This window comes from Sinohyriopsis cumingii, chromosome 11 (genome assembly GCF_028554795.1).
Source record: "Sinohyriopsis cumingii isolate HCF-2022 chromosome 11, ASM2855479v2, whole genome shotgun sequence".
Lineage (NCBI taxonomy): Eukaryota > Metazoa > Mollusca > Bivalvia > Unionida > Unionidae > Sinohyriopsis > Sinohyriopsis cumingii.
This window is the reverse complement of record NC_142971.1, coordinates 15,771,164-15,794,939: the sequence shown is the minus strand read 5'-3', so window position 1 is coordinate 15,794,939 and position 23,776 is coordinate 15,771,164. Positions and strand designations below refer to the sequence as shown.

Below are 23,776 nucleotides of genomic sequence, written 5' to 3'. Positions count from 1 at the left end.
ATTTCATCTCATCAACACATAAATACAAGCATGCCTGCCATTTCATCTCATCAACACATAAATACAAGCATGCCTGCCATTTCATCTCATCAACACATAAATACAAGCATGCCTGCCATTTCATCTCATCAACACATAAATACAAGCATGCCTGCCATTTCATCTCATCAACACATAAATACAAGCATGCCTGCCATTTCATCTCATCAACACATAAATACAAGCATGCCTGCCATTTCATCTCATCAACACATAAATACAAGCATGCCTGCCATTTCATCTCATCAACACATAAATACAAGCATGCCTGCCATTTCATCTCATCAACACATAAATACAAGCATGCCTGCCATTTCATCTCATCAACACATAAATACAAGCATGCCTGCCATTTCATCTCATCAACACATAAATACAAGCATGCCTGCCATTTCATCTCATCAACACATAAATACAAGCATGCCTGCCATTTCATCTCATCAACACATAAATACAAGCATGCCTGCCATTTCATCTCATCAACACATAAATACAAGCATGCCTGCCATTTCATCTCATCAACACATAGATACAAGCATGCCTGCCATTTCATCTAATCAACACAAAAATACAAGCATGTCTGCCATTTCATCTAATCAACACATAAATACAAGCATGCCTGCCATTTCATCTCATCAACACATAAATACAAGCATGCCTGCCATTTCATCTAATCAACACATAAATACAAGCATGCCTGCCATTTCATCTAATCAACACATAAATACAAGCATGTCTGCCATTTCATCTAATCAACACATAAATACAAGCATGTCTGCCATTTCATCTAATCAACACATAAATACAAGCATGTCTGCCATTTCATCTAATCAACACATAAATACAAGCATGCCTGCCATTTCATCTAATGAACACATAAATACAAGCATGCCTGCCATTTCATCTAATCAACACATAAATACAAGCATGCCTGCCATTTCATCTAATCAACACATAAATACAAGCATGTCTGCCATTTCATCTAATCAACACATAAATACAAGCATGCCTGCCATTTCATCTAATCAACACATAAATACAAGCATGCCTGCCCTTTCATCTAATCAACACATAAATACAAGCATGCCTGCCATTTCATCTAATCAACACATAAATACAAGCATGCCTGCCATTTCATCTAATCAACACATAAATACAAGCATGCCTGCCATTTCATCTAATCAACACATAAATACAAGCATGCCTGCCATTTCTTCTAATCAACACATAAATACAAGCATGCCTGCCATTTCTTCTAATCGACACAAAAATACAAGCATGCCTGCCATTTCATCTGCCTAAGTTGAGTGCATTTTGTGCAACTGTATTAGTAAGGTTTCATAAAAATCTCCAAAACTGTAAAATATTACAAGCCTGGGAAAACTCCTTTTAGTGGTATGAAAGTCTAATGAGATCAAGCAAATAGGGATAATAACAGATGTAATTTTGTATGCCTCTGTCGAGTGATTCCGTATGATGTGCTAACAAGGTTTTCACTCCGAAAAATCCAAGAATTTCACAAATGTATTAAAAAAATGGAAAAGTGTTTATGTGGCGTGTAAATCACAACAAAACATCTACATATACATTAAAAAAACTTTTGTCAACATTATGTAATTCTGTCTGATGATGCAAAAAATTCCCTGAACAGTCGACAGGGCAGACTAACTCTCATTAGATCAACAGCAACCTGTTTTACACCGCCAAACAAAAGCTGCCAAAAGAGGAAAATGCTTGACATGTTTGGGTCTAACCATGTGAGACAAACAGACTGACATAAAAATATCATATATCTGACTGGGAGTTGAAAATATGGGAAAGAATGATTGACATGCTGATGACAGACAGAATGACTGACATGCTGACAGAGAATAACCAACAAGGTGACAGACTAACCTTTGCATACAGATCATTTTCTAGTTCTTCTTTTGCAACCACACACTTCTCCAGTCTCTACAAGAGATAAAAAGTTCTGTGACTGTGTGACACATGAAACATATTAATATGACCCTCAACTTTAATCTTTGTTGTATAAGATTCTCTTGTAAACTTTACCTTCGATCTTGTACTTCATAAATCTAATGTGAAATTCAATATCTCCTTAGAAAACATTGTGCTAAAAAAGCTGATGGTATCTCAATTATGCAAACTAGATGCATGGAAATCAAAACCAAATTTAGTTGTTCCTTCAAAATTGACAAAGGATAGAGATCAGACAGCGTGACTATCTGGTCTACTTTCTGCAATATTTATAAACAAAATGCTATTAATAATTATATAGCACACCTCTACTTACCTTCAAGTAGTCTCCAGTAGCTATTTTAAACATTGCAGAAAATAAATTCTGATTAAAATGATCTTAACAAAAAGATATTGTCCCTTTTGTAGTCAAAGATTTTTGCTCCTTTTATCTTGACAGTTTTACAACACAACTTTTAACTGGCACTATATAGCCAGTGTTGTGCTGATGTGCCATCAAAACATATGCATACAATTATTCAAACATACTGCAATAGGCATAAAACACATAAAACAATAAAAAAGAAAATACCTTCCTTTGAGACCAAATTATAAGTACTATGATGATAAAACCAGAGGTTAATTTTTTTTCTTTATTTTAAAAATCATTGCTCATACAATCTGCTTCAGAACCTTATATCACTGTCCATCCCCAGATTCTACTTGCTTTGAGTAACCCTGGTGTAACAGCCCCAAATTCCACTGTGTGAAAGTCACAGGCTTTGATCAACCCTGAAGTAACAGCAAGTACTACAATGCTAATGTAATAGTATTTAGTGTATATACTCTCTTATAAGTCGAGTCAAACTGCAAACAACAAAGATCGTGATCTGCCATAGCAAAATGTACCTGTATATCCGGGTCTATGTTTTTTGTTCTACTGATTACAACTAACAAATTGCACAGACACAGATCTGCTGGAACATTATGTGACAGCAGATCCAGGTCTGTGCAGTTTGCAGTTGGTTGTTGTTGTTGTAGGGTTTAACGCCATTTTTCAGCACACGATAGGCTATACATGGTGGCCAGTACTAATAGTGGGTTTGCAGTTGGACTCATAAACATGTACATATGGTACCATATGTAACCACAGCAGTTGAGGCCTCACATGAAATGTATGCAGCATGCAGTCTCCATGCTCATTCCCATGTAAAGTACACAACTAACCCATGGAGTCCAACTATTCAATGTGCAGACATTAATACTTAGGTCACAGTGGCATTATTTGGCTGTAAGATTGTATCACTGATAAACATATTTATTCCTACTTTCAAATGCAGTGGTATGAAAAGGCCTTCTTAGTAGGCTAGGATGGGAGAATCTGTGGTCATGACCTAAAACAAATACTTCACCTTTGTAAGTAATGTATAAAATGTAGGTCATAGTGACCTTAGCTTGGTTTGAGATTGTATCACAAAGAAATACACACAATAATCAAATTTCATGATTCAAAACATACGCAGCACCCAACAAATGAACTGATGCATGGCATACATGTCACAGAGACATCTTCTTGCACTAAGGGTATAATCAAGTTTTGTGAATTTAGTTACAACAGTATGTACTTGGCAAGCACAGAAGTTAATCCAGTGAAGCACAAAATATAGGTCATAATGACCTACTACTGAAATGAGGGAGTTGTGCTCATCAAGATGCATTCCCACTCCAAGTTTCGTGATTCTGTATGGAATAATATGTACACAGCAAGCAAAGATCTATTTGGTCTTGAAGTAAACACAAACTTAACCTTATCTATTAAAATCCAGTAAAAATGTAGTTGACAGTGACCTTTGTAGGTACATGTGTCATAATAACAGTGATATATACAATCATCAAGTTTGATCATACAAGCATGCATAGTTAAAATACAAATTTTACCCAAGTCAGTCAAGCATGAAATTTGGGTCACTGTCACCTACTTTTGTGATGAGGGTTTAGTACTTTTCACTATGCATTCCATCAACAAGTTTAGTAATTTCAGCATAACAATATTTAACGAGTATGACAAAAACCTGAGCCACGAAGAAAACTTTAAATATGAACATGAAAGTACATGTGTACAAAGTCAGTCACTCACCCCCCTCCCTGGGAGGTACTTGCTATAAATTCACTTCAAACTGTTGCCTGGGATCAAGGAAGAAAGAATGATTGTGATACAGTGGGGCTATATATATATATATATATATGTATATGCTTTTACATGTGCAGACACTGACACTGATGCCAGCTGTAGTAGATTTGTGACTTTATTGAGGTGAGCTGAAAAATTAGAAGCAAATTAAACATTTTCAGGCATACCATTTTTACACATATGTTTGTTTGATAATATTTAACCATTCTTAGCATACTGGGAGTACATCTACAACCTCTCAATACTAAAGAGTCATCTCCTTGCCAAAGTGGAAGTCAGACTAGAGTGATTTCCCTTGAGGGTCAGTGCCAAATCCTGATGAATCATCAGTTACTAATTGAGTAGGAGTGCTTACTCTTCCAGGGATGTAGCAGTGTGAAAGGCATGCAATGGTGTGCCTGTATTGTGATGGAATATTATTGAAGATACATTTTTGCTCTGAAAATATGGCTTCTTCTTTAAATGTGTTACCAAATCATAATGTGTTAAGATCTGAGATGAGCTAGAGTTACGGGTAGTACATGGTGTATGCAACTGTATGAAACAAAATAACTCCTGAAAAACCTGGTAAACAAAATAACCAACATTATTATGAAACTGCTGAATGAATTTAGAAGGCAGCTGGTATAGGTCCCATTGCTTCAAACTGTCCTCTTTCGGCTGAAAGGCATCTGAGGGGATAGATTGAAAATGTTATCTCTGACATCCATCCCATAACTTGAATAATGTCAGTTAGACAGCAGTTACGCTTGATTGCTATGCTTGTGGCAAATGCCCTAACGTCATGAGCCAATATGTGTACCCAAAGAAATTCAACTGGATATGAGTTAGTTCCTAGCAGACATAACAAATCATCTCCAGGATAACTGACCTAGAAGCAGAAATGTCATCTTTTCTTTCTATGATTGCTAAGAACATGTGAGATCTCTATATTTTCATCATCTCAGTTCACTTTAGGTACTACTTTGGAGCCTAGATGGGGTCCTGCAGATGCCCCTTGCATTATGGATCCAAAGAAGACAACACTATTAAGAGAAAGGACTTATTCCTCATGACAACGAGCCTATTCTTGGTGATGAAAATCCATGACAGGAGTTGAACCATTGTGGCAGAATTGCAGATTGTTCAGGCTGACTGACAAGGCATGTATTTTTACCAATTCTACGTTATGTATTAAAGGTGACCTGGAAGCAAATGTTGAACAAAGCTAAGCCAAGAAAGCTCTGGAAGTCTGGGTGTTGTTGTTGTTGTAGGGTTTAACATCATTTTTCAGCACAAGATAGGCTATACATGGTGGCAAGTATAAATGGTGGAGGAAGAACCCTGGAAAACCCCGGAAAGAACCACCAATCCATGAGAAGCTACTGGCAAGCTTTCTCACATACCCACATTGGCTGAACCAAAAACTCGAACCCACGCAGACAGAGGTGAGATGGCAGTGATCTGTAATGGTGAGCGCTTTAGACCATTCAGCCACTCGAGGCCCAAGAAGGCAATGTACAACTATAGTATTTCTCCTCACAGACTTTCAAAATGGAGGACTGCTTTCTCAAGTAATGGTAATAGTTCATCCTGTTTAATACAATACAGATATACCAGTGTCTGCATCTGGGATAGAAACCTGCATTCATTGTTCATTCAGCAGTCATAGAGAAGGCACAACTGCCCAAGGAATCTCAGCTCCCAGACTGAGAAGGCAAATAACTCATGATGTTTCCCCTTGAGGTGAGTGATCAGGCACTCAATTTTCCTCAATGTCTTCAAGATGTTGATAACAGATGGGTAAAGGAAAAGTTGTCTTTAGAGATATTGTTCCAATTTGGAAAAAGGCCAATGGCTATCCAGATGACTCCAGTGGGTACAGATTCACCTAAAGACCGTTGAGTAAAGGCACATGCAGTGTTGATCCACTGATTCCACTGGGACGGTGAGTCTGCTCAGAATATGGCAGATGATATATGCATGGAGCAATTCTGAAGGGGTCAAAACCGATTCAACTGAAAGGAGGCAGAAAGTGAGCATCATGGCCAGTCATGCTGCCATCCATGCAGATTGTGATGTCTGCCAATTGATACCCAATATGAACCAAGTGAGTTCCTTCTGTTCACTGAGATGCTACCTCATTTAGTTCAATCACTGTTCTGGTAGGAGAAGTTTTGGCTGCCACAGACAAAAGGATGGTGAACTGTTGGTGCATCAAGATCCTATGGCATAGGGTGAAAAGGTTGCATTGCACTGAGAATACACAAGAGGCAAAGAGATATCCAAGCTAAGATATGACTATCCAAGTGGTAGACACCAGTTGAGTTGATCTCAAGGGTTGTACTAGCAGAAGACAAACTCAAATCAAAGGTGGTTTTGGACACCATGTTTTGATGAATGTAGAACTGGGAAATATTGAGATAGGACTCATCCATGTTGACAAGCAATCCAAGGCAAAGCAAGCATGAAACAAAAGACTGTTTACATGTCTTGCTACCAAGGGATGCTACACTTGTGTTTTTGGCCTGTAAAGTCTCCCCCCTGATAAAGTGTTGGGGACCAACCTCAGGACATACATGCTTGAACCTGGATGCAAAAAGGTGTTTGTTGAGAAGACTGTGATCTTGAAAAGACCTGAGTAAGATCCTGGTGGGGTTGCGTATCACTCTTGTCATGAAGAGTATTTATATCCTATTGAGTATGTATATCCTATTGAGTATGTATGTTCTACTGAGTATGTATATCCTATTGAGTATGTATATCCTATTGAGTATGTATATTCTATTGAGTATGTATATCCTATTGAGTATGTATGTTCTACTGAGTATGTATATCCTATTGAGCATGCATATCCTATTGAGTATGTATATCCTATTGAGTATGTATATCTTATTGAGTATGTATATTCTACTGAGTATGCCTATCCTATTGAGTATGTATGTTCTACTGAGTATGTATATCCTATTGAGTATGTATATCCTATCGAGTATGTATATTCTATTGAGCATGTATATCCTATTGAGTATGTATATTCTATTGAGTATGTATATCCTACTGAGTACGTATATCCTATTGAGGATCATCAGGGCAATATTTCTATCAGACAAAGGGAACAATTTACATAGTATAGCTTATCTGGTAGAATGTTGACTGAAGATGGGTTGAAACCAGACGATCTCCCACCCACCCATGCCCCGTTTTACACCTCAAGTCACTAGGCTGGCACGAGGTTTGCCTCTCTGGCAGCCAGTTTTTCACCCTCTTCTATAGGTCATGGAGTGACAGGTTGGAAATAAAGAGATTGTGATTAGAAGATGGCCTTCTAACAGTCCTTTAACAGTCCAAACTTGAAAAGAATGCATCTATTTCCAGAAGTTCAAGCTTAAACGTAGACCTGAATGCTATACATTACAATTAGGAATCTTAATTTGTTTGACATTTCATGTTCACTGCAAAGATCTGATGCACATTCTTTGACTGAATCAGGAAGTATGGCTATTTAATTGTGACCTCTATGTGACCTCTTTGAACACAGCCTGATTGTTCAGTACCATTTTCATTTACGATGAATTGGATATCGTAAGAAGTCTTTCAGTGGAAACAAATGTTTTTAAAGTTTAAACTTAATTGGGTTAAAGGAGGAAAACTACACACAATTACAGTATATACTTTGTTCTTTATTCATAGGACAGGCAATCATATGCAAAACTTTATACAGCAGTATATATACATTGATCTTAAAAAAATTTTGAATTTATAGTTCATGTGTAGTGCATTGGCATTAAGATGTATGCATTGCAAGGTTATATGCATTGCAACATTTACCATTAAGGAACACTAACTCATCCTGTCAATAAACTGTAATGGCAGCTGCATTAAAACTTACACAAGAAATGTATTTACATCCAAAAACCAAAACCTATGTGTCACCCATGACATAAATAATAACTGGATCAACTCAAGGATGTAACTTAAGTACGAAGGTGACCACCGGGCGATAAGATCTCTGACCATGGTATGTTGAGCCTAATGTACAAGTCTTAATAATCTTAACAAAAGTTGTAGCTTTAGGGTTTAACGCCATTTTTCAGCACACAATAGGCTATACATGGCGGCCAGTATTAATGGTGGAGGAAGAACCTGGGAAAACCCTGGAAAGAACCACCAACCCACGAGAATCTACTGGCAAGATTTCTCATATACACACATTGGCCGAATCTGAGACTCGAACCCATGCAGACAGAGGTGAGATGGCAGTGATCCGTAACGGAAAGCGCTTTAGACCACTTGGCCACTCGAGGCCCCCTTAACAAAAGTAACATAATATAAGCAAGAAAGAACACAGAGCCTAACATTAACTGCAGAATTAACTCATCTGGAAAAGGCAAGTATCTTATTATGAGAAAACGACAATGACATCATCCATGCCAATAAACATCTTTTATAACTCAACAGACAAACAATAATTAAGCAATATCTATCCTGTTAGTGAAAGCAGGATGGAAAAAACTATCATTATGTCATTATTAACAATGTGTGGGTTTTCACAACATAAGGAAATATATGAGAGAGTGTGTGTGTGATTTGGATTTTTAATGTAGCTTTAACAATTATTCAGTCATATCGCTATGATGTCTGCAGTGTGGCAGTTCATAGTGATGTCTAGCACTGTGGCATCATGCCAGACATGTAGCATCATGTCCCACCCAGTTACATTATCCTGACACCAGCTGACCAGATCAAACACTAACCTCTTAATGCTAAGCATGAATTGAGGAAACTGCTAATACTGTTTTTATAAGTCTATGTTATGACTTGGTCAGGGTTCAAACCCATGACCTCCTGCATCTGAGGCAGACACCATAATGACTTAGGCCACATGAGCAGTCTGAAAAATATGAGCCCTTGAACTGACTATGGACATCGATGACTGGTCTCTTTGAAGATGAAATGGATTATCATGATGGGGATTTATGTGATTCTGGTACTCAATGGCTGCTGTTGACAATTACTTTATTCTGTTTTATGGACCATATCATAGGATGCTACCTGCAGATTTTTGGAAACCAGTAGCCAGATTAAACTTTCATTTTTTGAACAATCTGTACACTGCTAGGCTGAAGAACCACCTTACTGGTCATGGTTACAAAGGACTAAAAATGGTCAGTGGTGTCTGCACATTTTGTGATGTCCATAACATTGTCATCTTCTTTCTGTTTCAAACCAAACATAAGTTTTCAATGTAAATGAGGAGTCTGCTCACAGTCATTTTCTGGCTGCAGGAAGAACCCAGTTTTAGCAAAGAGGCCAATTGTTAGCAATCAGGTTAGAAATTATAAATCAATGAATGAGGGAAGAAAGCCTTGTTCATTTTTAATATCCTCTATGCTTTTCATTTTAAAACTCTGCAGTGGGGTATAAGCTCCTGGGAGGATGGCTGGAAGCTATGGTGTTATTACATTTGCAAAAATATTAGATGTTTTAATGACTGAGACTACTTGAAACGATACTTGCTTTGATACACTCCGCACAATGCTTTTCTGTTTGATAAACTCAATCCTCAATGTCTTTTCTGTTTGATAAATTCAATCCTCAATGTCTTTTGTGTTTGATAAATTCAATCCTCAATGCTTTCCTGTTTGATAAGTTCAATCCTCAATCAATCCTCAATGTCTTCTGTGTTTGATAAATTCAATCCTCAATGCTTTTCTGTTAGATAAGTTCAATCCTCAATGTCTTTTGTGTTTGATAAATTCAATCCTCAATGTCTTTTGTTTGATAAATTCAATCCTCAATGCTTTTCTGTTTGATAAGTTCAATCCTCAATGTCTTTTGTGTTTGATAAATTCAATCCTCAATGCTTTTCTGTTTGTTAAGTTCAATCCTCAATGTATTTTCTGTTTGATAAATTCAATCCTCAATGTCTTTTGTGTTTGATAAATTCAATCCTAAATGCTTTTCTGTTTGATAAGTTCAATCCTCAATGTCTTTTGTGTTTGATAAATTCAATCCTCAATGTCTTTTGTGTTTGATAAATTCAATTCTCAATGTCTTTTCTGTTTGATAAATTCAATCCTCAATGTCTTTTCTGTTTGATAAATTCAATCCTCAATGTCTTTTCTGTTTGATAAATTCAGTCCTCAATGTCTTTTCTGTTTGATAAATTCAATCCTAAATGTCTTTTCTGTTTGATAAATTCAATCCTCAATGTCTTTTCTGTTTGATAAATTCAGTCCTCAATGTCTTTTCTGTTTGATAAATTCAATCCTCAATGTCTTTTGTGACAAATATGCAGCAGGATGTATTCACTGCCCGCTTAAAAATAGTAACATCACCATCTCTGCAGAGCACAGTGCAGTGCATCAAGCTGGAAGACCTTTCACAATATTGTAATCCATAACAAAGTTGAACAGGAAAGCAAATATGTTATATACTTTTAAGTTTCATTTTCACTTGACTTTCACAGTGAAAATATATTTGAAAATAGTGATCTTCCAAGCATGGAAATACATGAAATTTCTAGTGTATGCAGTATCATTTTGGCAGTTTTCTTTAACCTGACTGAGATCATGTGTTTTCCTGCAAACGATTGTTACTACAAGGACAGAATCATTTGGACACATGTCTTACAGTTTCCAAAGTATGTGTGATTTAGTTGACTGGACATGGTGCCAACTGACAGATGCAAGAATAACTTTATACAGCAACTGACTGAAGAATTCTGCAACTTCTGAAAATGTAAAATTCCCGTATTTTAACTCTATACTCTAAATTCATTGTAAGTTAAATTATAATCTTTAATGTATTTTTTTCTCTAAGTGACTTCTGATAATTCCCAAGCTTTTTCCCAACTCTGACCAGGGTTTTCCTTGAAGTATGGTAGGATGACTATATTATTCCGAAAGAAGACTCTGTGAAGGAAACACATGCAGTTGTAGTTCTTATTCAGGTGGAAAATAAAAAGAAAATTTAGCAGTAAAATTCTTTTCTTTAATGACTATAGGACATGAAAACTGACCTTGAGAGCGCTGATTCTTTCCTGAGCAAGCCGTTCATTATCTGTCTCCAGCGTGTGTATGCGATCACGAAGCTCCAGCATGTGTGAGATGCAGTGGTTGAACATCAGAGTACGGTATTTGTCGGCATCCTCTTTCTTCTGCAGCACTGTAAATCCCAGCTGAAACTGCAAAAATTAACAAGCCTAATTATACTATAAGTGTAATTAAAACTTCATGAAAGAATGTGAATAAATGAGTACTCTGCAACTTAATTTGGACAATACATTTTATTAAAAATAAAATTTATACCAAAATTAAAATGGATAAAAATGATGCTAACATGTGATAATTTACAGTATTGATAATAACAAAAATAGCTTCTGACAAGAAAGTTATCAAAGTTAAAAATACATTATAGTTTTAAAACTGACTTTGTCTACATTTTAAAATTGAAACAACATGCCATTTTCTGAGATAATTACATAAAATGTTGTCATGGTATATGAATGCATTATCATAGTGCTTAAAAAGCTGACATAAATACAAAGACAAACCAAGGTGTGATGGATGTAAGAATGAATGAATGCACATAGGTTAAGCTATATGCCCCTAGAAATGTCCTGGTGGAATATGAAAAAGTAACAAGGGCTCAACAGGGCAAATTGTTTCACTACTAAAACATGCCATGATTTCCTCTACATGACTCTGAAAAACTTCAGACAAAATCTGAATATGGAAAATAATACCATAACGAGACATCGTAGCACTATACAGATTTTGGATCTGAAACTATATGCTATCAAAATAAAATTTCATAACCATCAACATGTATACATATTCAAACTTTTCAGAGAATGGAAGAAGAAAAAAAAAACATATTGGTAAAGTTGATCAACTATGATTATCCCTCTAGCGTCCCACCAACCCTATTTGCTGCAAACACGAAAATCTCTAATATGATTATCAACCATACAAAGAACTTATATGGAACAAAACTGGAGTTGTTATCGCATGTAAGGCAATGTCATCTGCATCATGCATATTGCTTTAATGAAGTGGAAAGGTGGCCATAAATGGCCAATATTTTTACCCCATAATCACAGTTTTTTAAATAATAAATGAAATACAAGGGGCTCAGTTGGGTCTGAGATTGCTCACGTAGATGATAATCTGCTTAATAGTCAAATGCAAGTGCAGCTGGTCAAGAAATCAGGGTCAGTAAGATGCTTTCTGTTGAAATTTCTCCAGTTCCATGATCGTATGTCATGAAAACAACTGTTTCAAGGTTTCTTGAGTTCTGGTATCTTCATCCATATTCAATCATACATCAGTAATATTGATCTAATTTCGAAATGCTCCTATGCCAGGATGCTTTGTGTCAAAGTTGGTCAAATACTGTTCACTATTTTTTTGGCAATAGAGTTGTGCAAATGTATTGCTACTTTAGGAAATGCAGCCATATTTGATGGTTAAAAGGCATCATAAATCTGAAATGCATTTGAGCTAGTCCACTGTCAAATTTGGTTAAACTGTGTCAAGCACGTGTTTAAAAGAAATTATTAAAGGTTTTTTCTTTTTTAGCAATACAGTGCTACCCATTTATGTCGACATCCTCGAGGATGTCGAGATAAGTGTTGCAGGGGTGGGAGGTCTTGAAAAACATACAAGTTAAATTCGTCAGTAAGGGGTGACTTGTCATCAGTGAGTAGCATTTACACTTTGAGAAAACAAACAATGGAAATTTTGAGTATATGAAGACAAAACGAGTGTGAAATACACTTGTATATTGACAAATTACATTTTAGTTACTTTATGTAATAAAATATTGCATTGGTCACATCCTGATATGAAAAACATGCACTACGATATTCAATTTCGGTTTCAGCACATGGTTGCATAGTTGTTATTTACATGCGTCAAGTACATGTACTTTAAAGTGTCCTAGATTTTGGTCAGTCTGTTCCCATCTTATTGAGGCTACCAAGGGGATGGGGCTATTCACAGGGAAATGAAAACATGTCAACAAGTTGGTTTAAACAGTACATGTATTTAGTTACAGAAGTCATCATGAAAAGTACATAAAAGCGAACAAGAGATATGCGGCTGATATGATTAATGAAGGCATAATATTGTATTCATTGACACATGCCAAATAAAGTTAAAAAGGAAACTGTCACAGCACAATAAACTTGTTTTAATCACCGATCACGTTGGAAAATGCAAGAATCGATCAGATTTCATTGCTTTTATGTAAGTCGCCGCAAGAGGCCAACTTTATAGGACCAAACAAAAGCCTGTTGTTTTTTTTCTCCAACCGCAATATTAAAACCTGGCGGCAAGATCAACTAATTGTTGAATAAAGTACAGGTTGGAGATGGCCGCTTGCTGACATAAATGATTAGGTGGGAAAATTGAAGCCCGTCGACAAGATCAACTAATTGTTGAACAATGTATAGGTTGGAACTGGCAGCTTGTCGACATAAATGATTAGAAAATAAAAGGATTTGTTCAAGCTGGGACCAACGGTTTCTGTTGACAAGTATGTTTATTTTTTTATCTCAACATCGACATAACATGACAATTTTGGTAGCAATAGTAGACCAAGGGACCGGAACTTTGCTTTTTTGTTGAAATAGGCGGCTTGTCGACATAAGTGATGTTGATATAAGTGGGTAGGACTGTAGCAGCAATATTGACGGAAAATTGGCTTCATCTGTACAAACTTATAAGCCCTCCATGCCATTGGTAAAATGTTGTTGAATGCTTTTTATGAAGTCATTTTTTTAAAAATCCAGTTCTAGTAATGGTGGCCATATTTGATCATGAACTTGTCATTTGGCTAGTCCAAAAAGCCTTTAATAAAATAACGTCTAATTTCAAACTTGATCTCTTTCTCCGTAGCAGTTTCTAAGAAGTCAGTTAAATTGCTTTTACATTTTTAGTAATAGGAGCAATATTTTATGCTTTTTGTCATGTTTGGTCAAATTCAATTCAGCTGCTTTCAAAAAGAACTTGCATTTTTTCTTCTAATTTTAGTAATGGTGGCCATATTTGACGGCAGTTCAGTATCATCCATACAAACCTGAAAAGCCTTCATTCCAGAATACACTTGCAAAGTTTCACTAAATTTTGTCTGGCAGTTTTTTTAGAAGAAGCTGCATATAGGAACTGTTGTTGGATAATGGAGAGGTTTTACTGACTTTGAACACTGTAGCCAAATTTGACACAGATCAGCATAATTTGTATCAAACTGAAAGGTTATCATGCCTGGAGGCTTTCTGTAAAATTTCATCAAATTCTGTTCGGTTGCTGTGGCTTGTTTAAAGTCTATTATTAATAATAGTGACCATATTTGATGGTGGATTGGAATAATTTGTACCATCTTTAATGGCTGAACAGATGAAGGATGGAGTTCATACCATATGCTCACTTGTCCTTACGTCCAAGTGAGCTAAAAACAACTATAAGAAAATGGGTGGCAACTAAATAACCCAGCTTGCACACATGTTTTTCTGTACTAAAATCTTCCCTTTGTGCAAACAACATGAAATATCTTGACACCACTGTAATAATGACAGAAACATGGAGACAAACAAAATCTTAATTAATGCCAGTAACATTGAAAAAAGGTCATGGTGAGCCTGTTTTGTTGTCAATGGTGTGGTACTAAAAGAAATGCGTATCATCATCAGTTTCATCATTTTTGCATGAAGAGTGCATGAGAATGAACATCCAATGCAAAATGTAACCCATGTCATTGAATCAAATGCAAAATGTAACCCATTCATTGAATCAAATGCAAAATGTAACCAATGTCATGAAACCCATGTCATTGAATCAAATGCAAAATATAACCCATGTCATTGAATCAAATGATAAATGTAACCCAAGTCATTGAATCAAATGCAAAATGTAACCCATGTCATTGAATCAAATGCAAAATGTAACCCATGTCATTGAATCAGATGCAAAATGTAACCCATGTCACTGAATCAAATGCAAAATGTAACCCATGTCATGTAACCCATGTCACTGAATCAAATGCAAAATGTAACCCATGTCATGTAACCCATGTCACTGAATCAAATGCAAAATGTAACCCATGTCATGTAACCCATGTCATTGAATCAAATGCAAAATGTAACCCATGTCACTGAATCAAATGCAAAATGTAACACATGTCTTGTAACCCATGTCACTGAATCAAATGCAAAATGTAACGCATGTCATTGAATCAAATGCAAAATGTAACCCATGTCACTGTATCAAATGTTAAATGTAATCCATGTCACTGAATCATAGAATATGTGCCATATTGATTTACTGCAATGAGGGAACATGTATCTTGTCACCACATTTAATAATTCCAGATAGGACAGCATATATACAGCATGCGCAAAAACCTAATTGTTTGTGGCCATGAACTAAATACAAACATTTAACTTAATGCCAGTAAAATGTGAAATGTAGGTCATTGTATCACTCTTCTGTTATAAAGGTATGCTACTAATAAAGATGTAGACAAATGTTTAGTTTGATGATTCTAGCATTATTAAAGCTTCAGAAGTAAACTTTAAAAAAAATGTAACCAAAGTCAGTGAAGCATGAAATATGGATCAAAGTGACCAACTTTTGTGATGAGTTTCTAGTAATTATCATGATGCATCCACACATTAAGTTTCATGTTTCCAGGTGTAACAGTATGTCTACAGGGTGCAATAAGCCTGTGCCAAATCCAACCAAGTATGTATAACTAATATAAATGTACAAAGTTAGCTCCCATATCCCCTTCCCCTGGGGATATGTGTTATGACACCCACACCAAACTGTTGTTTAGGATGAATAAGGAATGGTTGAAATGCAGTGATGTACTTTTCGTATGTGCAGATGCCAATGTCTATGCCGATCCAAACACTCTCGTTTTTCCAACAGTATTCCATTTTCTAGTTGTCATTTATGAATTTACCCCATAGTTAATTATATCAAACTGACCAACTTTTCACCAATTTCTTATGCAAGCAAAACAGAAAGTTTCTGTCTCGTCACAAACAAAGTAATATAAACCATATGAAATCATAATACAAACTGTAATGTCTTCTGAAGGGATGAACTTCTTCCAGATAAATTCTGCCTTTGCCCCATTTTTCTTGAGCTGGTACTGGTAGGTGACCTTCCCTTCATTTTTGCCAGTGAATGCCTCAACAGTCTGATCAACATAACTACTGAATTCAATCTTAAGTCGTACACTCATTTCATCAAGCTGATCTGCTGAAACTAGGCAAAATAAAATAACTTTTTATATTTTTCAATGTCTTAAAAAATGTTTTTCTCAGTATCAGTAATATCAGTTTGTAAAACAAAGTAAAATCATACATAAAATTTATCTTGATTTTTAAAACTGGAACAAGTTTATACATTTCCTTAATGAAGAGTACCAAGAATGGAAAGCATGAACTATGATTGATAGTCATCCATAGAGGCAAAAGAAGGGCATGGTTTACTCTGGAAATTTCTGATCAACAATGACTTCGACCCTTGGTAGAGGTATGCAATCTTGAACTGAAATATAGTGGGGGCAGGGGTAAAACTGCACAGGGACCCTCTAAATGCTTAGACGTTACTGATATAACATTTACCTGCTTCTACTGCATGCATAGCTGGTATTTTTCAAGTTTCGCATTTCACATGGGTTTGAGTTTTAAAAGAAACAAAAATTTCCCATGTTTTCCTCACTGCTAATCCTGGCCATTTAAAAAGACCTTTAGCATTTTAGGTATTTTAAAAACAACTTTTAACTATCTATATTTTGGTCTATGTGTGTAATTTGTGTTGTTGAGTATACAGCTTCGGCTTACTTCCAATGTACACTTTGCAAAAAAAAATTGCTAGCTCTTGGTCATTTTCAATTCCTGGACTTCAAAAGTAAAAGTGTAATACATAGAGCTGATAGCTTTTTTATTTTTTTTTACATATTTTGTAGCTCATTCAATGTACTTTCCAAAAAACAGTATTGTCTAGTCTGACAAAATGTATTTTCCCTGTTTTAAAACTGCTAAGTATACAATACTTTAGACTAATTCAGGCAAACTTTTCAAGCACATGGGAGCAGCCATTCTGTAGCCATGTGCTTAGATTATGAGCAATTTTTACAAGTACAACATCCTAAAGAAATGTGGCCACAGAACATGAAATTAACATTAACATGAAATTAACATGGTGGTATGCCAACAGTCTTTCTATTCTGCATGTTGCAAACAATTTCATCTTATACCTTTCACTTTCTTGAAATATTACATATCTGTAGAGCATCCTAAACAAGAAGATTCCCAAGCATTGGATTGACCCTGGGACACCCCACAGCTATTTCCATAGCATACTACCCTCATTCTGGGGAAAAGAAAAACAAGCACATGGAATACTTATCGTCACTGAAGAGTAGGAGACTACTACTGAATGTAATCTGCATGGCGACTTTCTGAGTGATTTCAACTGGGGCAATGGAGAAAATGCTGTCATGTTTGTAAGCGAATGAGCGCAGGTAAATGGAGGTGAAAGAGGTGTGAGAGTACCAAAACACAGCTTTCATCACATCTGCCAAAGACTAATGACTTAGATCATGAGGCAGCAATGGCTTTAATTTTCATGAAAGACAGGTCACTATTGGTGAGGGACTGGTAGGCTCTCTTTAAAGTTAATGCAATCTACCTAGAAATGGCAGAAGCTGAAATATCAGTTGAACGTTTCTAACTTATAGATGAACTTTCCCTTTCTTCTCCCTTTTTCAGGCTACCAAATAAAAACACAAAGTCACTCGTGGCTATCTCAACTGGAAGTGGAGCAGCAGATGGAATCTGGTTTTTGCTGAAAAACCTGGTTGTCAAAGAAGAGAAACTGACTTTTTAATTCCCACTAAAACTGATACAGCCCTCCACAAAGGAAAGGACATGAAGGTCACTACCTTGTCTCACAGATACATAGAAAAGCAAGAAATCTGTCTTGAGAAAGTCTCTACCTTGTCTCACAGATGTACAGACAAGCAAGAAATCTGTCTTGAGAAAGTCTCTACCTTGTCTCACAGATGCATAGACAAGCAAGAAATCTGTCTTGAGAAAGTCACTACCTTGTCTCACAGATGCATAGACAAGCAAGAAATCTGTCTTGAGAAAGTCTCTACCTTGTCTCACAGATGCATAGACAAGCAAGAAATCTGTCTTGAGAAAGTCTCTACCTTGTGTCACAGATGCATAGACAAGCAAGAAATCTGTCTTGAGAAAGTCTCTACCTTGTCTCACAGATGCATAGGCAAGCAAGAAATCTGTCTTGAGAAAGTCACTACCTTGTCTCACAGATGCACAGACAAGCAAGAAATCTGTCTTGAGAAAGTCTCTACCTTGTCTCACAGATGCAAAGACAAGCAAGAAATCTGTCTTGAGAAAGTCACTACCTTGTCTCACAGATGCACAGACAAGCAAGAAATCTGTCTTGAGAAAGTCTCTACCTTGTCTCACAGATGCAAAGACAAGCAAGAAATCTGTCTTGAGAAAGTCACTACCTTGTCTCACAGATGCACAGACAAGCAAGAAATCTGTCTTGAGAGTATGCTTCACCCAAAGGTCATTAGGGATTTTATTAAGAGACCACAGGGCTCCAGAAAGATTCCATTTAGGAACTAGAGAATGAGACACCTGATTAGGTCTGCTAAGTGAGAATCTATCCTGACAGACCTTTCATAAATTTGAGAGAGCTGGAAAGAGCTGCTCAACAGCCCTAAATAATAGAAACTGAGCATTGTTTCTCTCTGAAATGAAAGAGAAGAAAATCTGCCCATGGTATGCATTCATTGAGGATCAACTATGATTCACAAGTTTTCTACTACACCAGTCATATAATACTACACCAGTCATATAATACTACACCAGTCATACTACACCAGTCATATAATACTACACCAGTCATACTACACCAGTCATATAATACTACACCAGTCATATAATACTACACCAGTCATATAATACTACACCAGTCATACTACACCAGTCATATAATACTACACCAGTCATATAATACTACACCAGTCATATAATACTACACCAGTCATACTACACCAGTCATATAATACTACACCAGTCATATAATACTACACCAGTCATATAATACTACACCAGTCATATAATACTACACCAGTCATATAATACTACACCAGTCATACTACACCAGTCATATAATACTACACCAGTCATACTACACCAGTCATATAATACTACACCAGTCATATAATACTACACCAGTCATATAATACTACACCAGTCATACTACACCAGTCATATAATACTACACCAGTCATATAATACTACACCAGTCATATAATACTACACCAGTCATATAATACTACACCAGTCATACTACACCAGTCATATAATACTACACCAGTCATATAATACTACACCAGTCATACTACACCAGTCATATAATACTACACCAGTCATACTACACCAGTCATATAATACTACACCAGTCATATAATACTACACCAGTCATATAATACTACACCAGTCATACTACACCAGTCATATAATACTACACCAGTCATATAATACTACACCAGTCATATAATACTACACCAGTCATATAATACTACACCAGTCATACTACACCAGTCATATAATACTACACCAGTCATATAATACTACACCAGTCATATAATACTACACCAGTCATACTACACCAGTCATATAATACTACACCAGTCATATAATACTACACCAGTCATATAATACTACACCAGTCATATAATACTACACCAGTCATATAATACTACACCAGTCATACTACACCAGTCATATAATACTACACCAGTCATATAATACTACACCAGTCATATAATACTATACCAGTCATATAATACTACACCAGTCATATAATACTACACCAGTCATATAATACTACACCAGTCATACTACACCAGTCATATAATACTACACGTCATATAATACTACACCAGTCATATAATACTACACCAGTCATATAGTACTACACCAGTCATATAGTACTACACCAGTCATATAGTACTACACCAGTCATATAATACTACACCAGTCATATAATACTACACCAGTCATATAATACTACACCAGTCATACTACACCAGTCATATAATACTACACCAGTCATACTACACCAGTCATATAATACTACACCAGTCATATAATACTACACCAGTCATATAATACTACACCAGTCGTATAATACTACACCAGTCATATAATACTACACCAGTCATATAATACTACACGAGTCATATAATACTACACGAGTCATATAATACTACACCAGTCATATAATACTACACCAGTCATATAATACTACACCAGTCATATAATACTACACCAGTCATATAATACTACACCAGTCATATAATACTATCCATTTGGCCTACACCTTATACATCAATCATCTCCTGGACTGAATGATGCAGTTGCCAATTTTGATTGACATGTAGTTTTTGGAAGGGGTTAGAACTAGTTTTAATTATGCAATACTTACCTACTGTGCTGAAAACCATCGTCCAATGTGAATGCATCCTCCTACACAGTGGAAATTGTATGTATGATGCAATCCAATAATGTACATGGCTTGTGTCATACGCAGAACTGTTGCTTTTTCACAAACAACAATTCTGCCAGGATATCAGATCAGGGTGGAAGAACATTAGACAGTACTGATGGGTAAGTATGGCATAGTTAAAATTAGTTTTCCTCCCACCCGAAAAGAAACCATTTTAATAGCAGAAATATAATACCCATTGCTATTGTATGGGTCAATTTGTTAGCTAGGTGTGTATGCTAATGATCTCATTATAAATGATCAAAAACTGAGAGAATGTTAAGAAGACTGAGTGTCTGGGACAGAATCCGGGCTGGTGTCACTACTGCCATGTGGCTGGTGCTTTCTATGTCTAGACACCAGTTATCGGGGTATGCATGGAACAATAATTTTTTGAACCTATTGTCTGAATAGGTAATATTCATTTGAATGATTACTGAATCTTTCATCTACAAAGGTAAACTTCATTTTACTGTGTAAGAATCAGCTTACTGTTTGTTAAATAAATTGTTTTTCTAGACAAAGAATGAATTTAATAAATATTCAATTAAGTCAAACATTAAATCCAAAGATGGAGATATCTGGATTATCATCGAAATTCAGGGCTTCCATTATGTGTGTCCCTTATGCAAAACAATAAAAAAGGATGCATTAAAACCCAATTTTAAGAGCCCCACAGGATGCATAAAAAAAATTAAATTTTGAAGAAAAGTATTAAAATAAATCATGTTTTAGCTATCAACTGGAGTTATTTCCTCTGGATTAGATCGCATTCCTCTCTTAATTCCATGATGAATGAAGCACTCAATAAGTGCTCAGTACAGCTTGTACCAGTATGTCTTAACATTAGGAAGCAACTTCTTTACCCATTTAGGCATAATTACATAAGCAAACACACTGATTTTTGAGGAATATCATTTCAAAATATACTGTATACTCCCAAGTTAATGCCCCAGCAGGTGTTATATTTTCCAAATTGGGTGCAATTATTAGAACACAATAATTAAAGCTAAAGTTGTTATTTTGATATACTCTTATAATGATTTTATGTACATCTGCCACTGAATTCAGTCATTGTAAATATCAGCAGTTAAATGTTCAATCGATCAACACGTTTTCACACTCAGCAGATGGTTGAGGTAGGACTGGCAAGTCTTTGAACTTGCCATCAAGCTAAAGCTTTTGACCTTGCTACCCAGATAAAGCCTTTGACCTTGCCACCCAGATAAAGTCTTTGATCTTGCTGCATTGCTTTTGTGGCATGCTTGACACTACATCTGTGACTGTGACTTCATTAATTTATACATTGATATATACACAGTAACAGTATGATCAACTGAACTACTGCAGCATTTTGTTGCAATCATGGATCTGAAGAAGATTGGTGCTGAAGAGCATAGGTCTTACATGGCATCTTCTAAATTTTCTTCTCTTAAAAAAGGGGAGGTGGCATTCATTAGAGTGGGGGTATTACTTAGGGAGCAAATGGCAACCTTTCCTTAATGATACTAGCTTATGGGAAAGAGTCTTGATACTTTTCAGTGCAAAAGATAAAACCACTTGAATTTTCTTCATTTTTTAAATTGTATAATTATAAAGCATCATAATATAAAATATAACTTTTTTTTGTTTTGTGTGATGTATATCCCCTTTTAAACTATCATTCTGGCAAGAGTTGCTCACAGAATGAGAGAATCCTGTGATCATGCATCCAGGTGGATATAAGTTGTTCTCTGCCCCATTTTAACCCTGACATGACTGGTGGCAGACTAGTGATGTCAAAAAAAGGTGGAAAATAACTTGTTGGTCTACCTGGTGTTTGCAACACTGAACATGGGGTTCCAAAGAGGGAAATTACTGTGAAAAAACTAAATCCACAAGTTTGAAGAAGCTCAGAGGAATACTGCAGTGATGATAACATCCCTTTTGCTGTCCGATTTCAAAGAAATGCCACTAGAGATCTTTTTGAATACTTGGTCAAAGTAGCCTTTAATAAGTTGAAATTGTTGCTCGCTTCACGGAAATTTGTGCTCAATAGATTATACTTTAAAAAACAAACACACACACACACAGCCAGACACACATACACATTTATGATCATGACAAACAGATAGAACAAAATCCACTATAACAAAGAAAATTCACACTGAGTCTTGATTCTCTCTTTGTGTCACAAATGCAATTTAGAGAATGAACTTGAAAGCTGACACCTTTCACACCTTATAAAGCTTAAATCGAGGGTTCCTCAACATTCCTTAAAATATCACACTAATGAAAGCTCTGAATATCACAATCTGTTCAAATCTAACCAGTGTGGTTTGTATAAAAGTTATAGTCGGAACAGTAATGATGTTGCAGATTTGTATTTTGTTTCACTGTTTCTTTTCATTGTAAATAAATACATCTTTTTACTTCCAATCTGGCATTAGATTCTTTAATAATCTATTCACACACAGTCCAACCATGTGACAGGCATACAAATTCCAACCATGTGAAAGGCATACAAATTCTAACCATGTGACAGGCATACAAATTCTAACCATGTGACAGGCATACATATTCTAACATTGTTGATGCCATCACTGCCCACAAACAGCCATATCTGTGTCACACTATCAGTTAATGCATGAATGACACGAACAAAGTTGTAAATGGCCTACCCTCTCCCACCCAAATATCAGAACCCTCGCAGAGAATAATGTCCAACCCTTCCTTGCCCCCATCTTTCACTGTGGTCAGCAAAAAGCACTCTTCTTCATCCTTGGTTAAGATCCGATGGAACTCCGACCAATTCATCTTCTCACTTTCCTATCTGAAATATTGAATAAGTGGAAATGGAAATGGCATTCTTCAAAATAAGTGTTTTATTCTCTTCTTTTTCAAAAGCAACATATTATGGAAAAATGGAGAAATAAACTTTAGACACACATGATCTTCCACATTTTATTAGATTGATATAAAAGAAAGCAATTGTTGCTGCTAAATATGTTTCTTCTTTGATAAT

General features: G+C 36.0%; 1 protein-coding gene across 2 annotated transcripts in view; it reads right to left on the bottom strand.

Moving 5' to 3' along the window:
- The window catches only part of LOC149787656 (DNA repair protein XRCC4-like), a 70,520-nt gene that overhangs the window by 21,382 nt on the left and 25,362 nt on the right, over nt 1-23,776 (bottom strand). For both annotated transcript variants that reach the window (XM_089973855.1, XM_089973856.1), the window contains exons 3-6: nt 23,433-23,584; nt 16,256-16,443; nt 11,190-11,354; nt 1,936-1,992 (exon numbers count right to left, since the gene is read on the bottom strand). In XM_089973855.1, coding sequence (XP_089829981.1) covers nt 1,936-1,992; nt 11,190-11,354; nt 16,256-16,443; nt 23,433-23,568 — 546 coding nt within the window. In that variant the 5' untranslated portion in view covers nt 23,569-23,584. The remainder of the gene's footprint in view (nt 1-1,935; nt 1,993-11,189; nt 11,355-16,255; nt 16,444-23,432; nt 23,585-23,776) is intronic.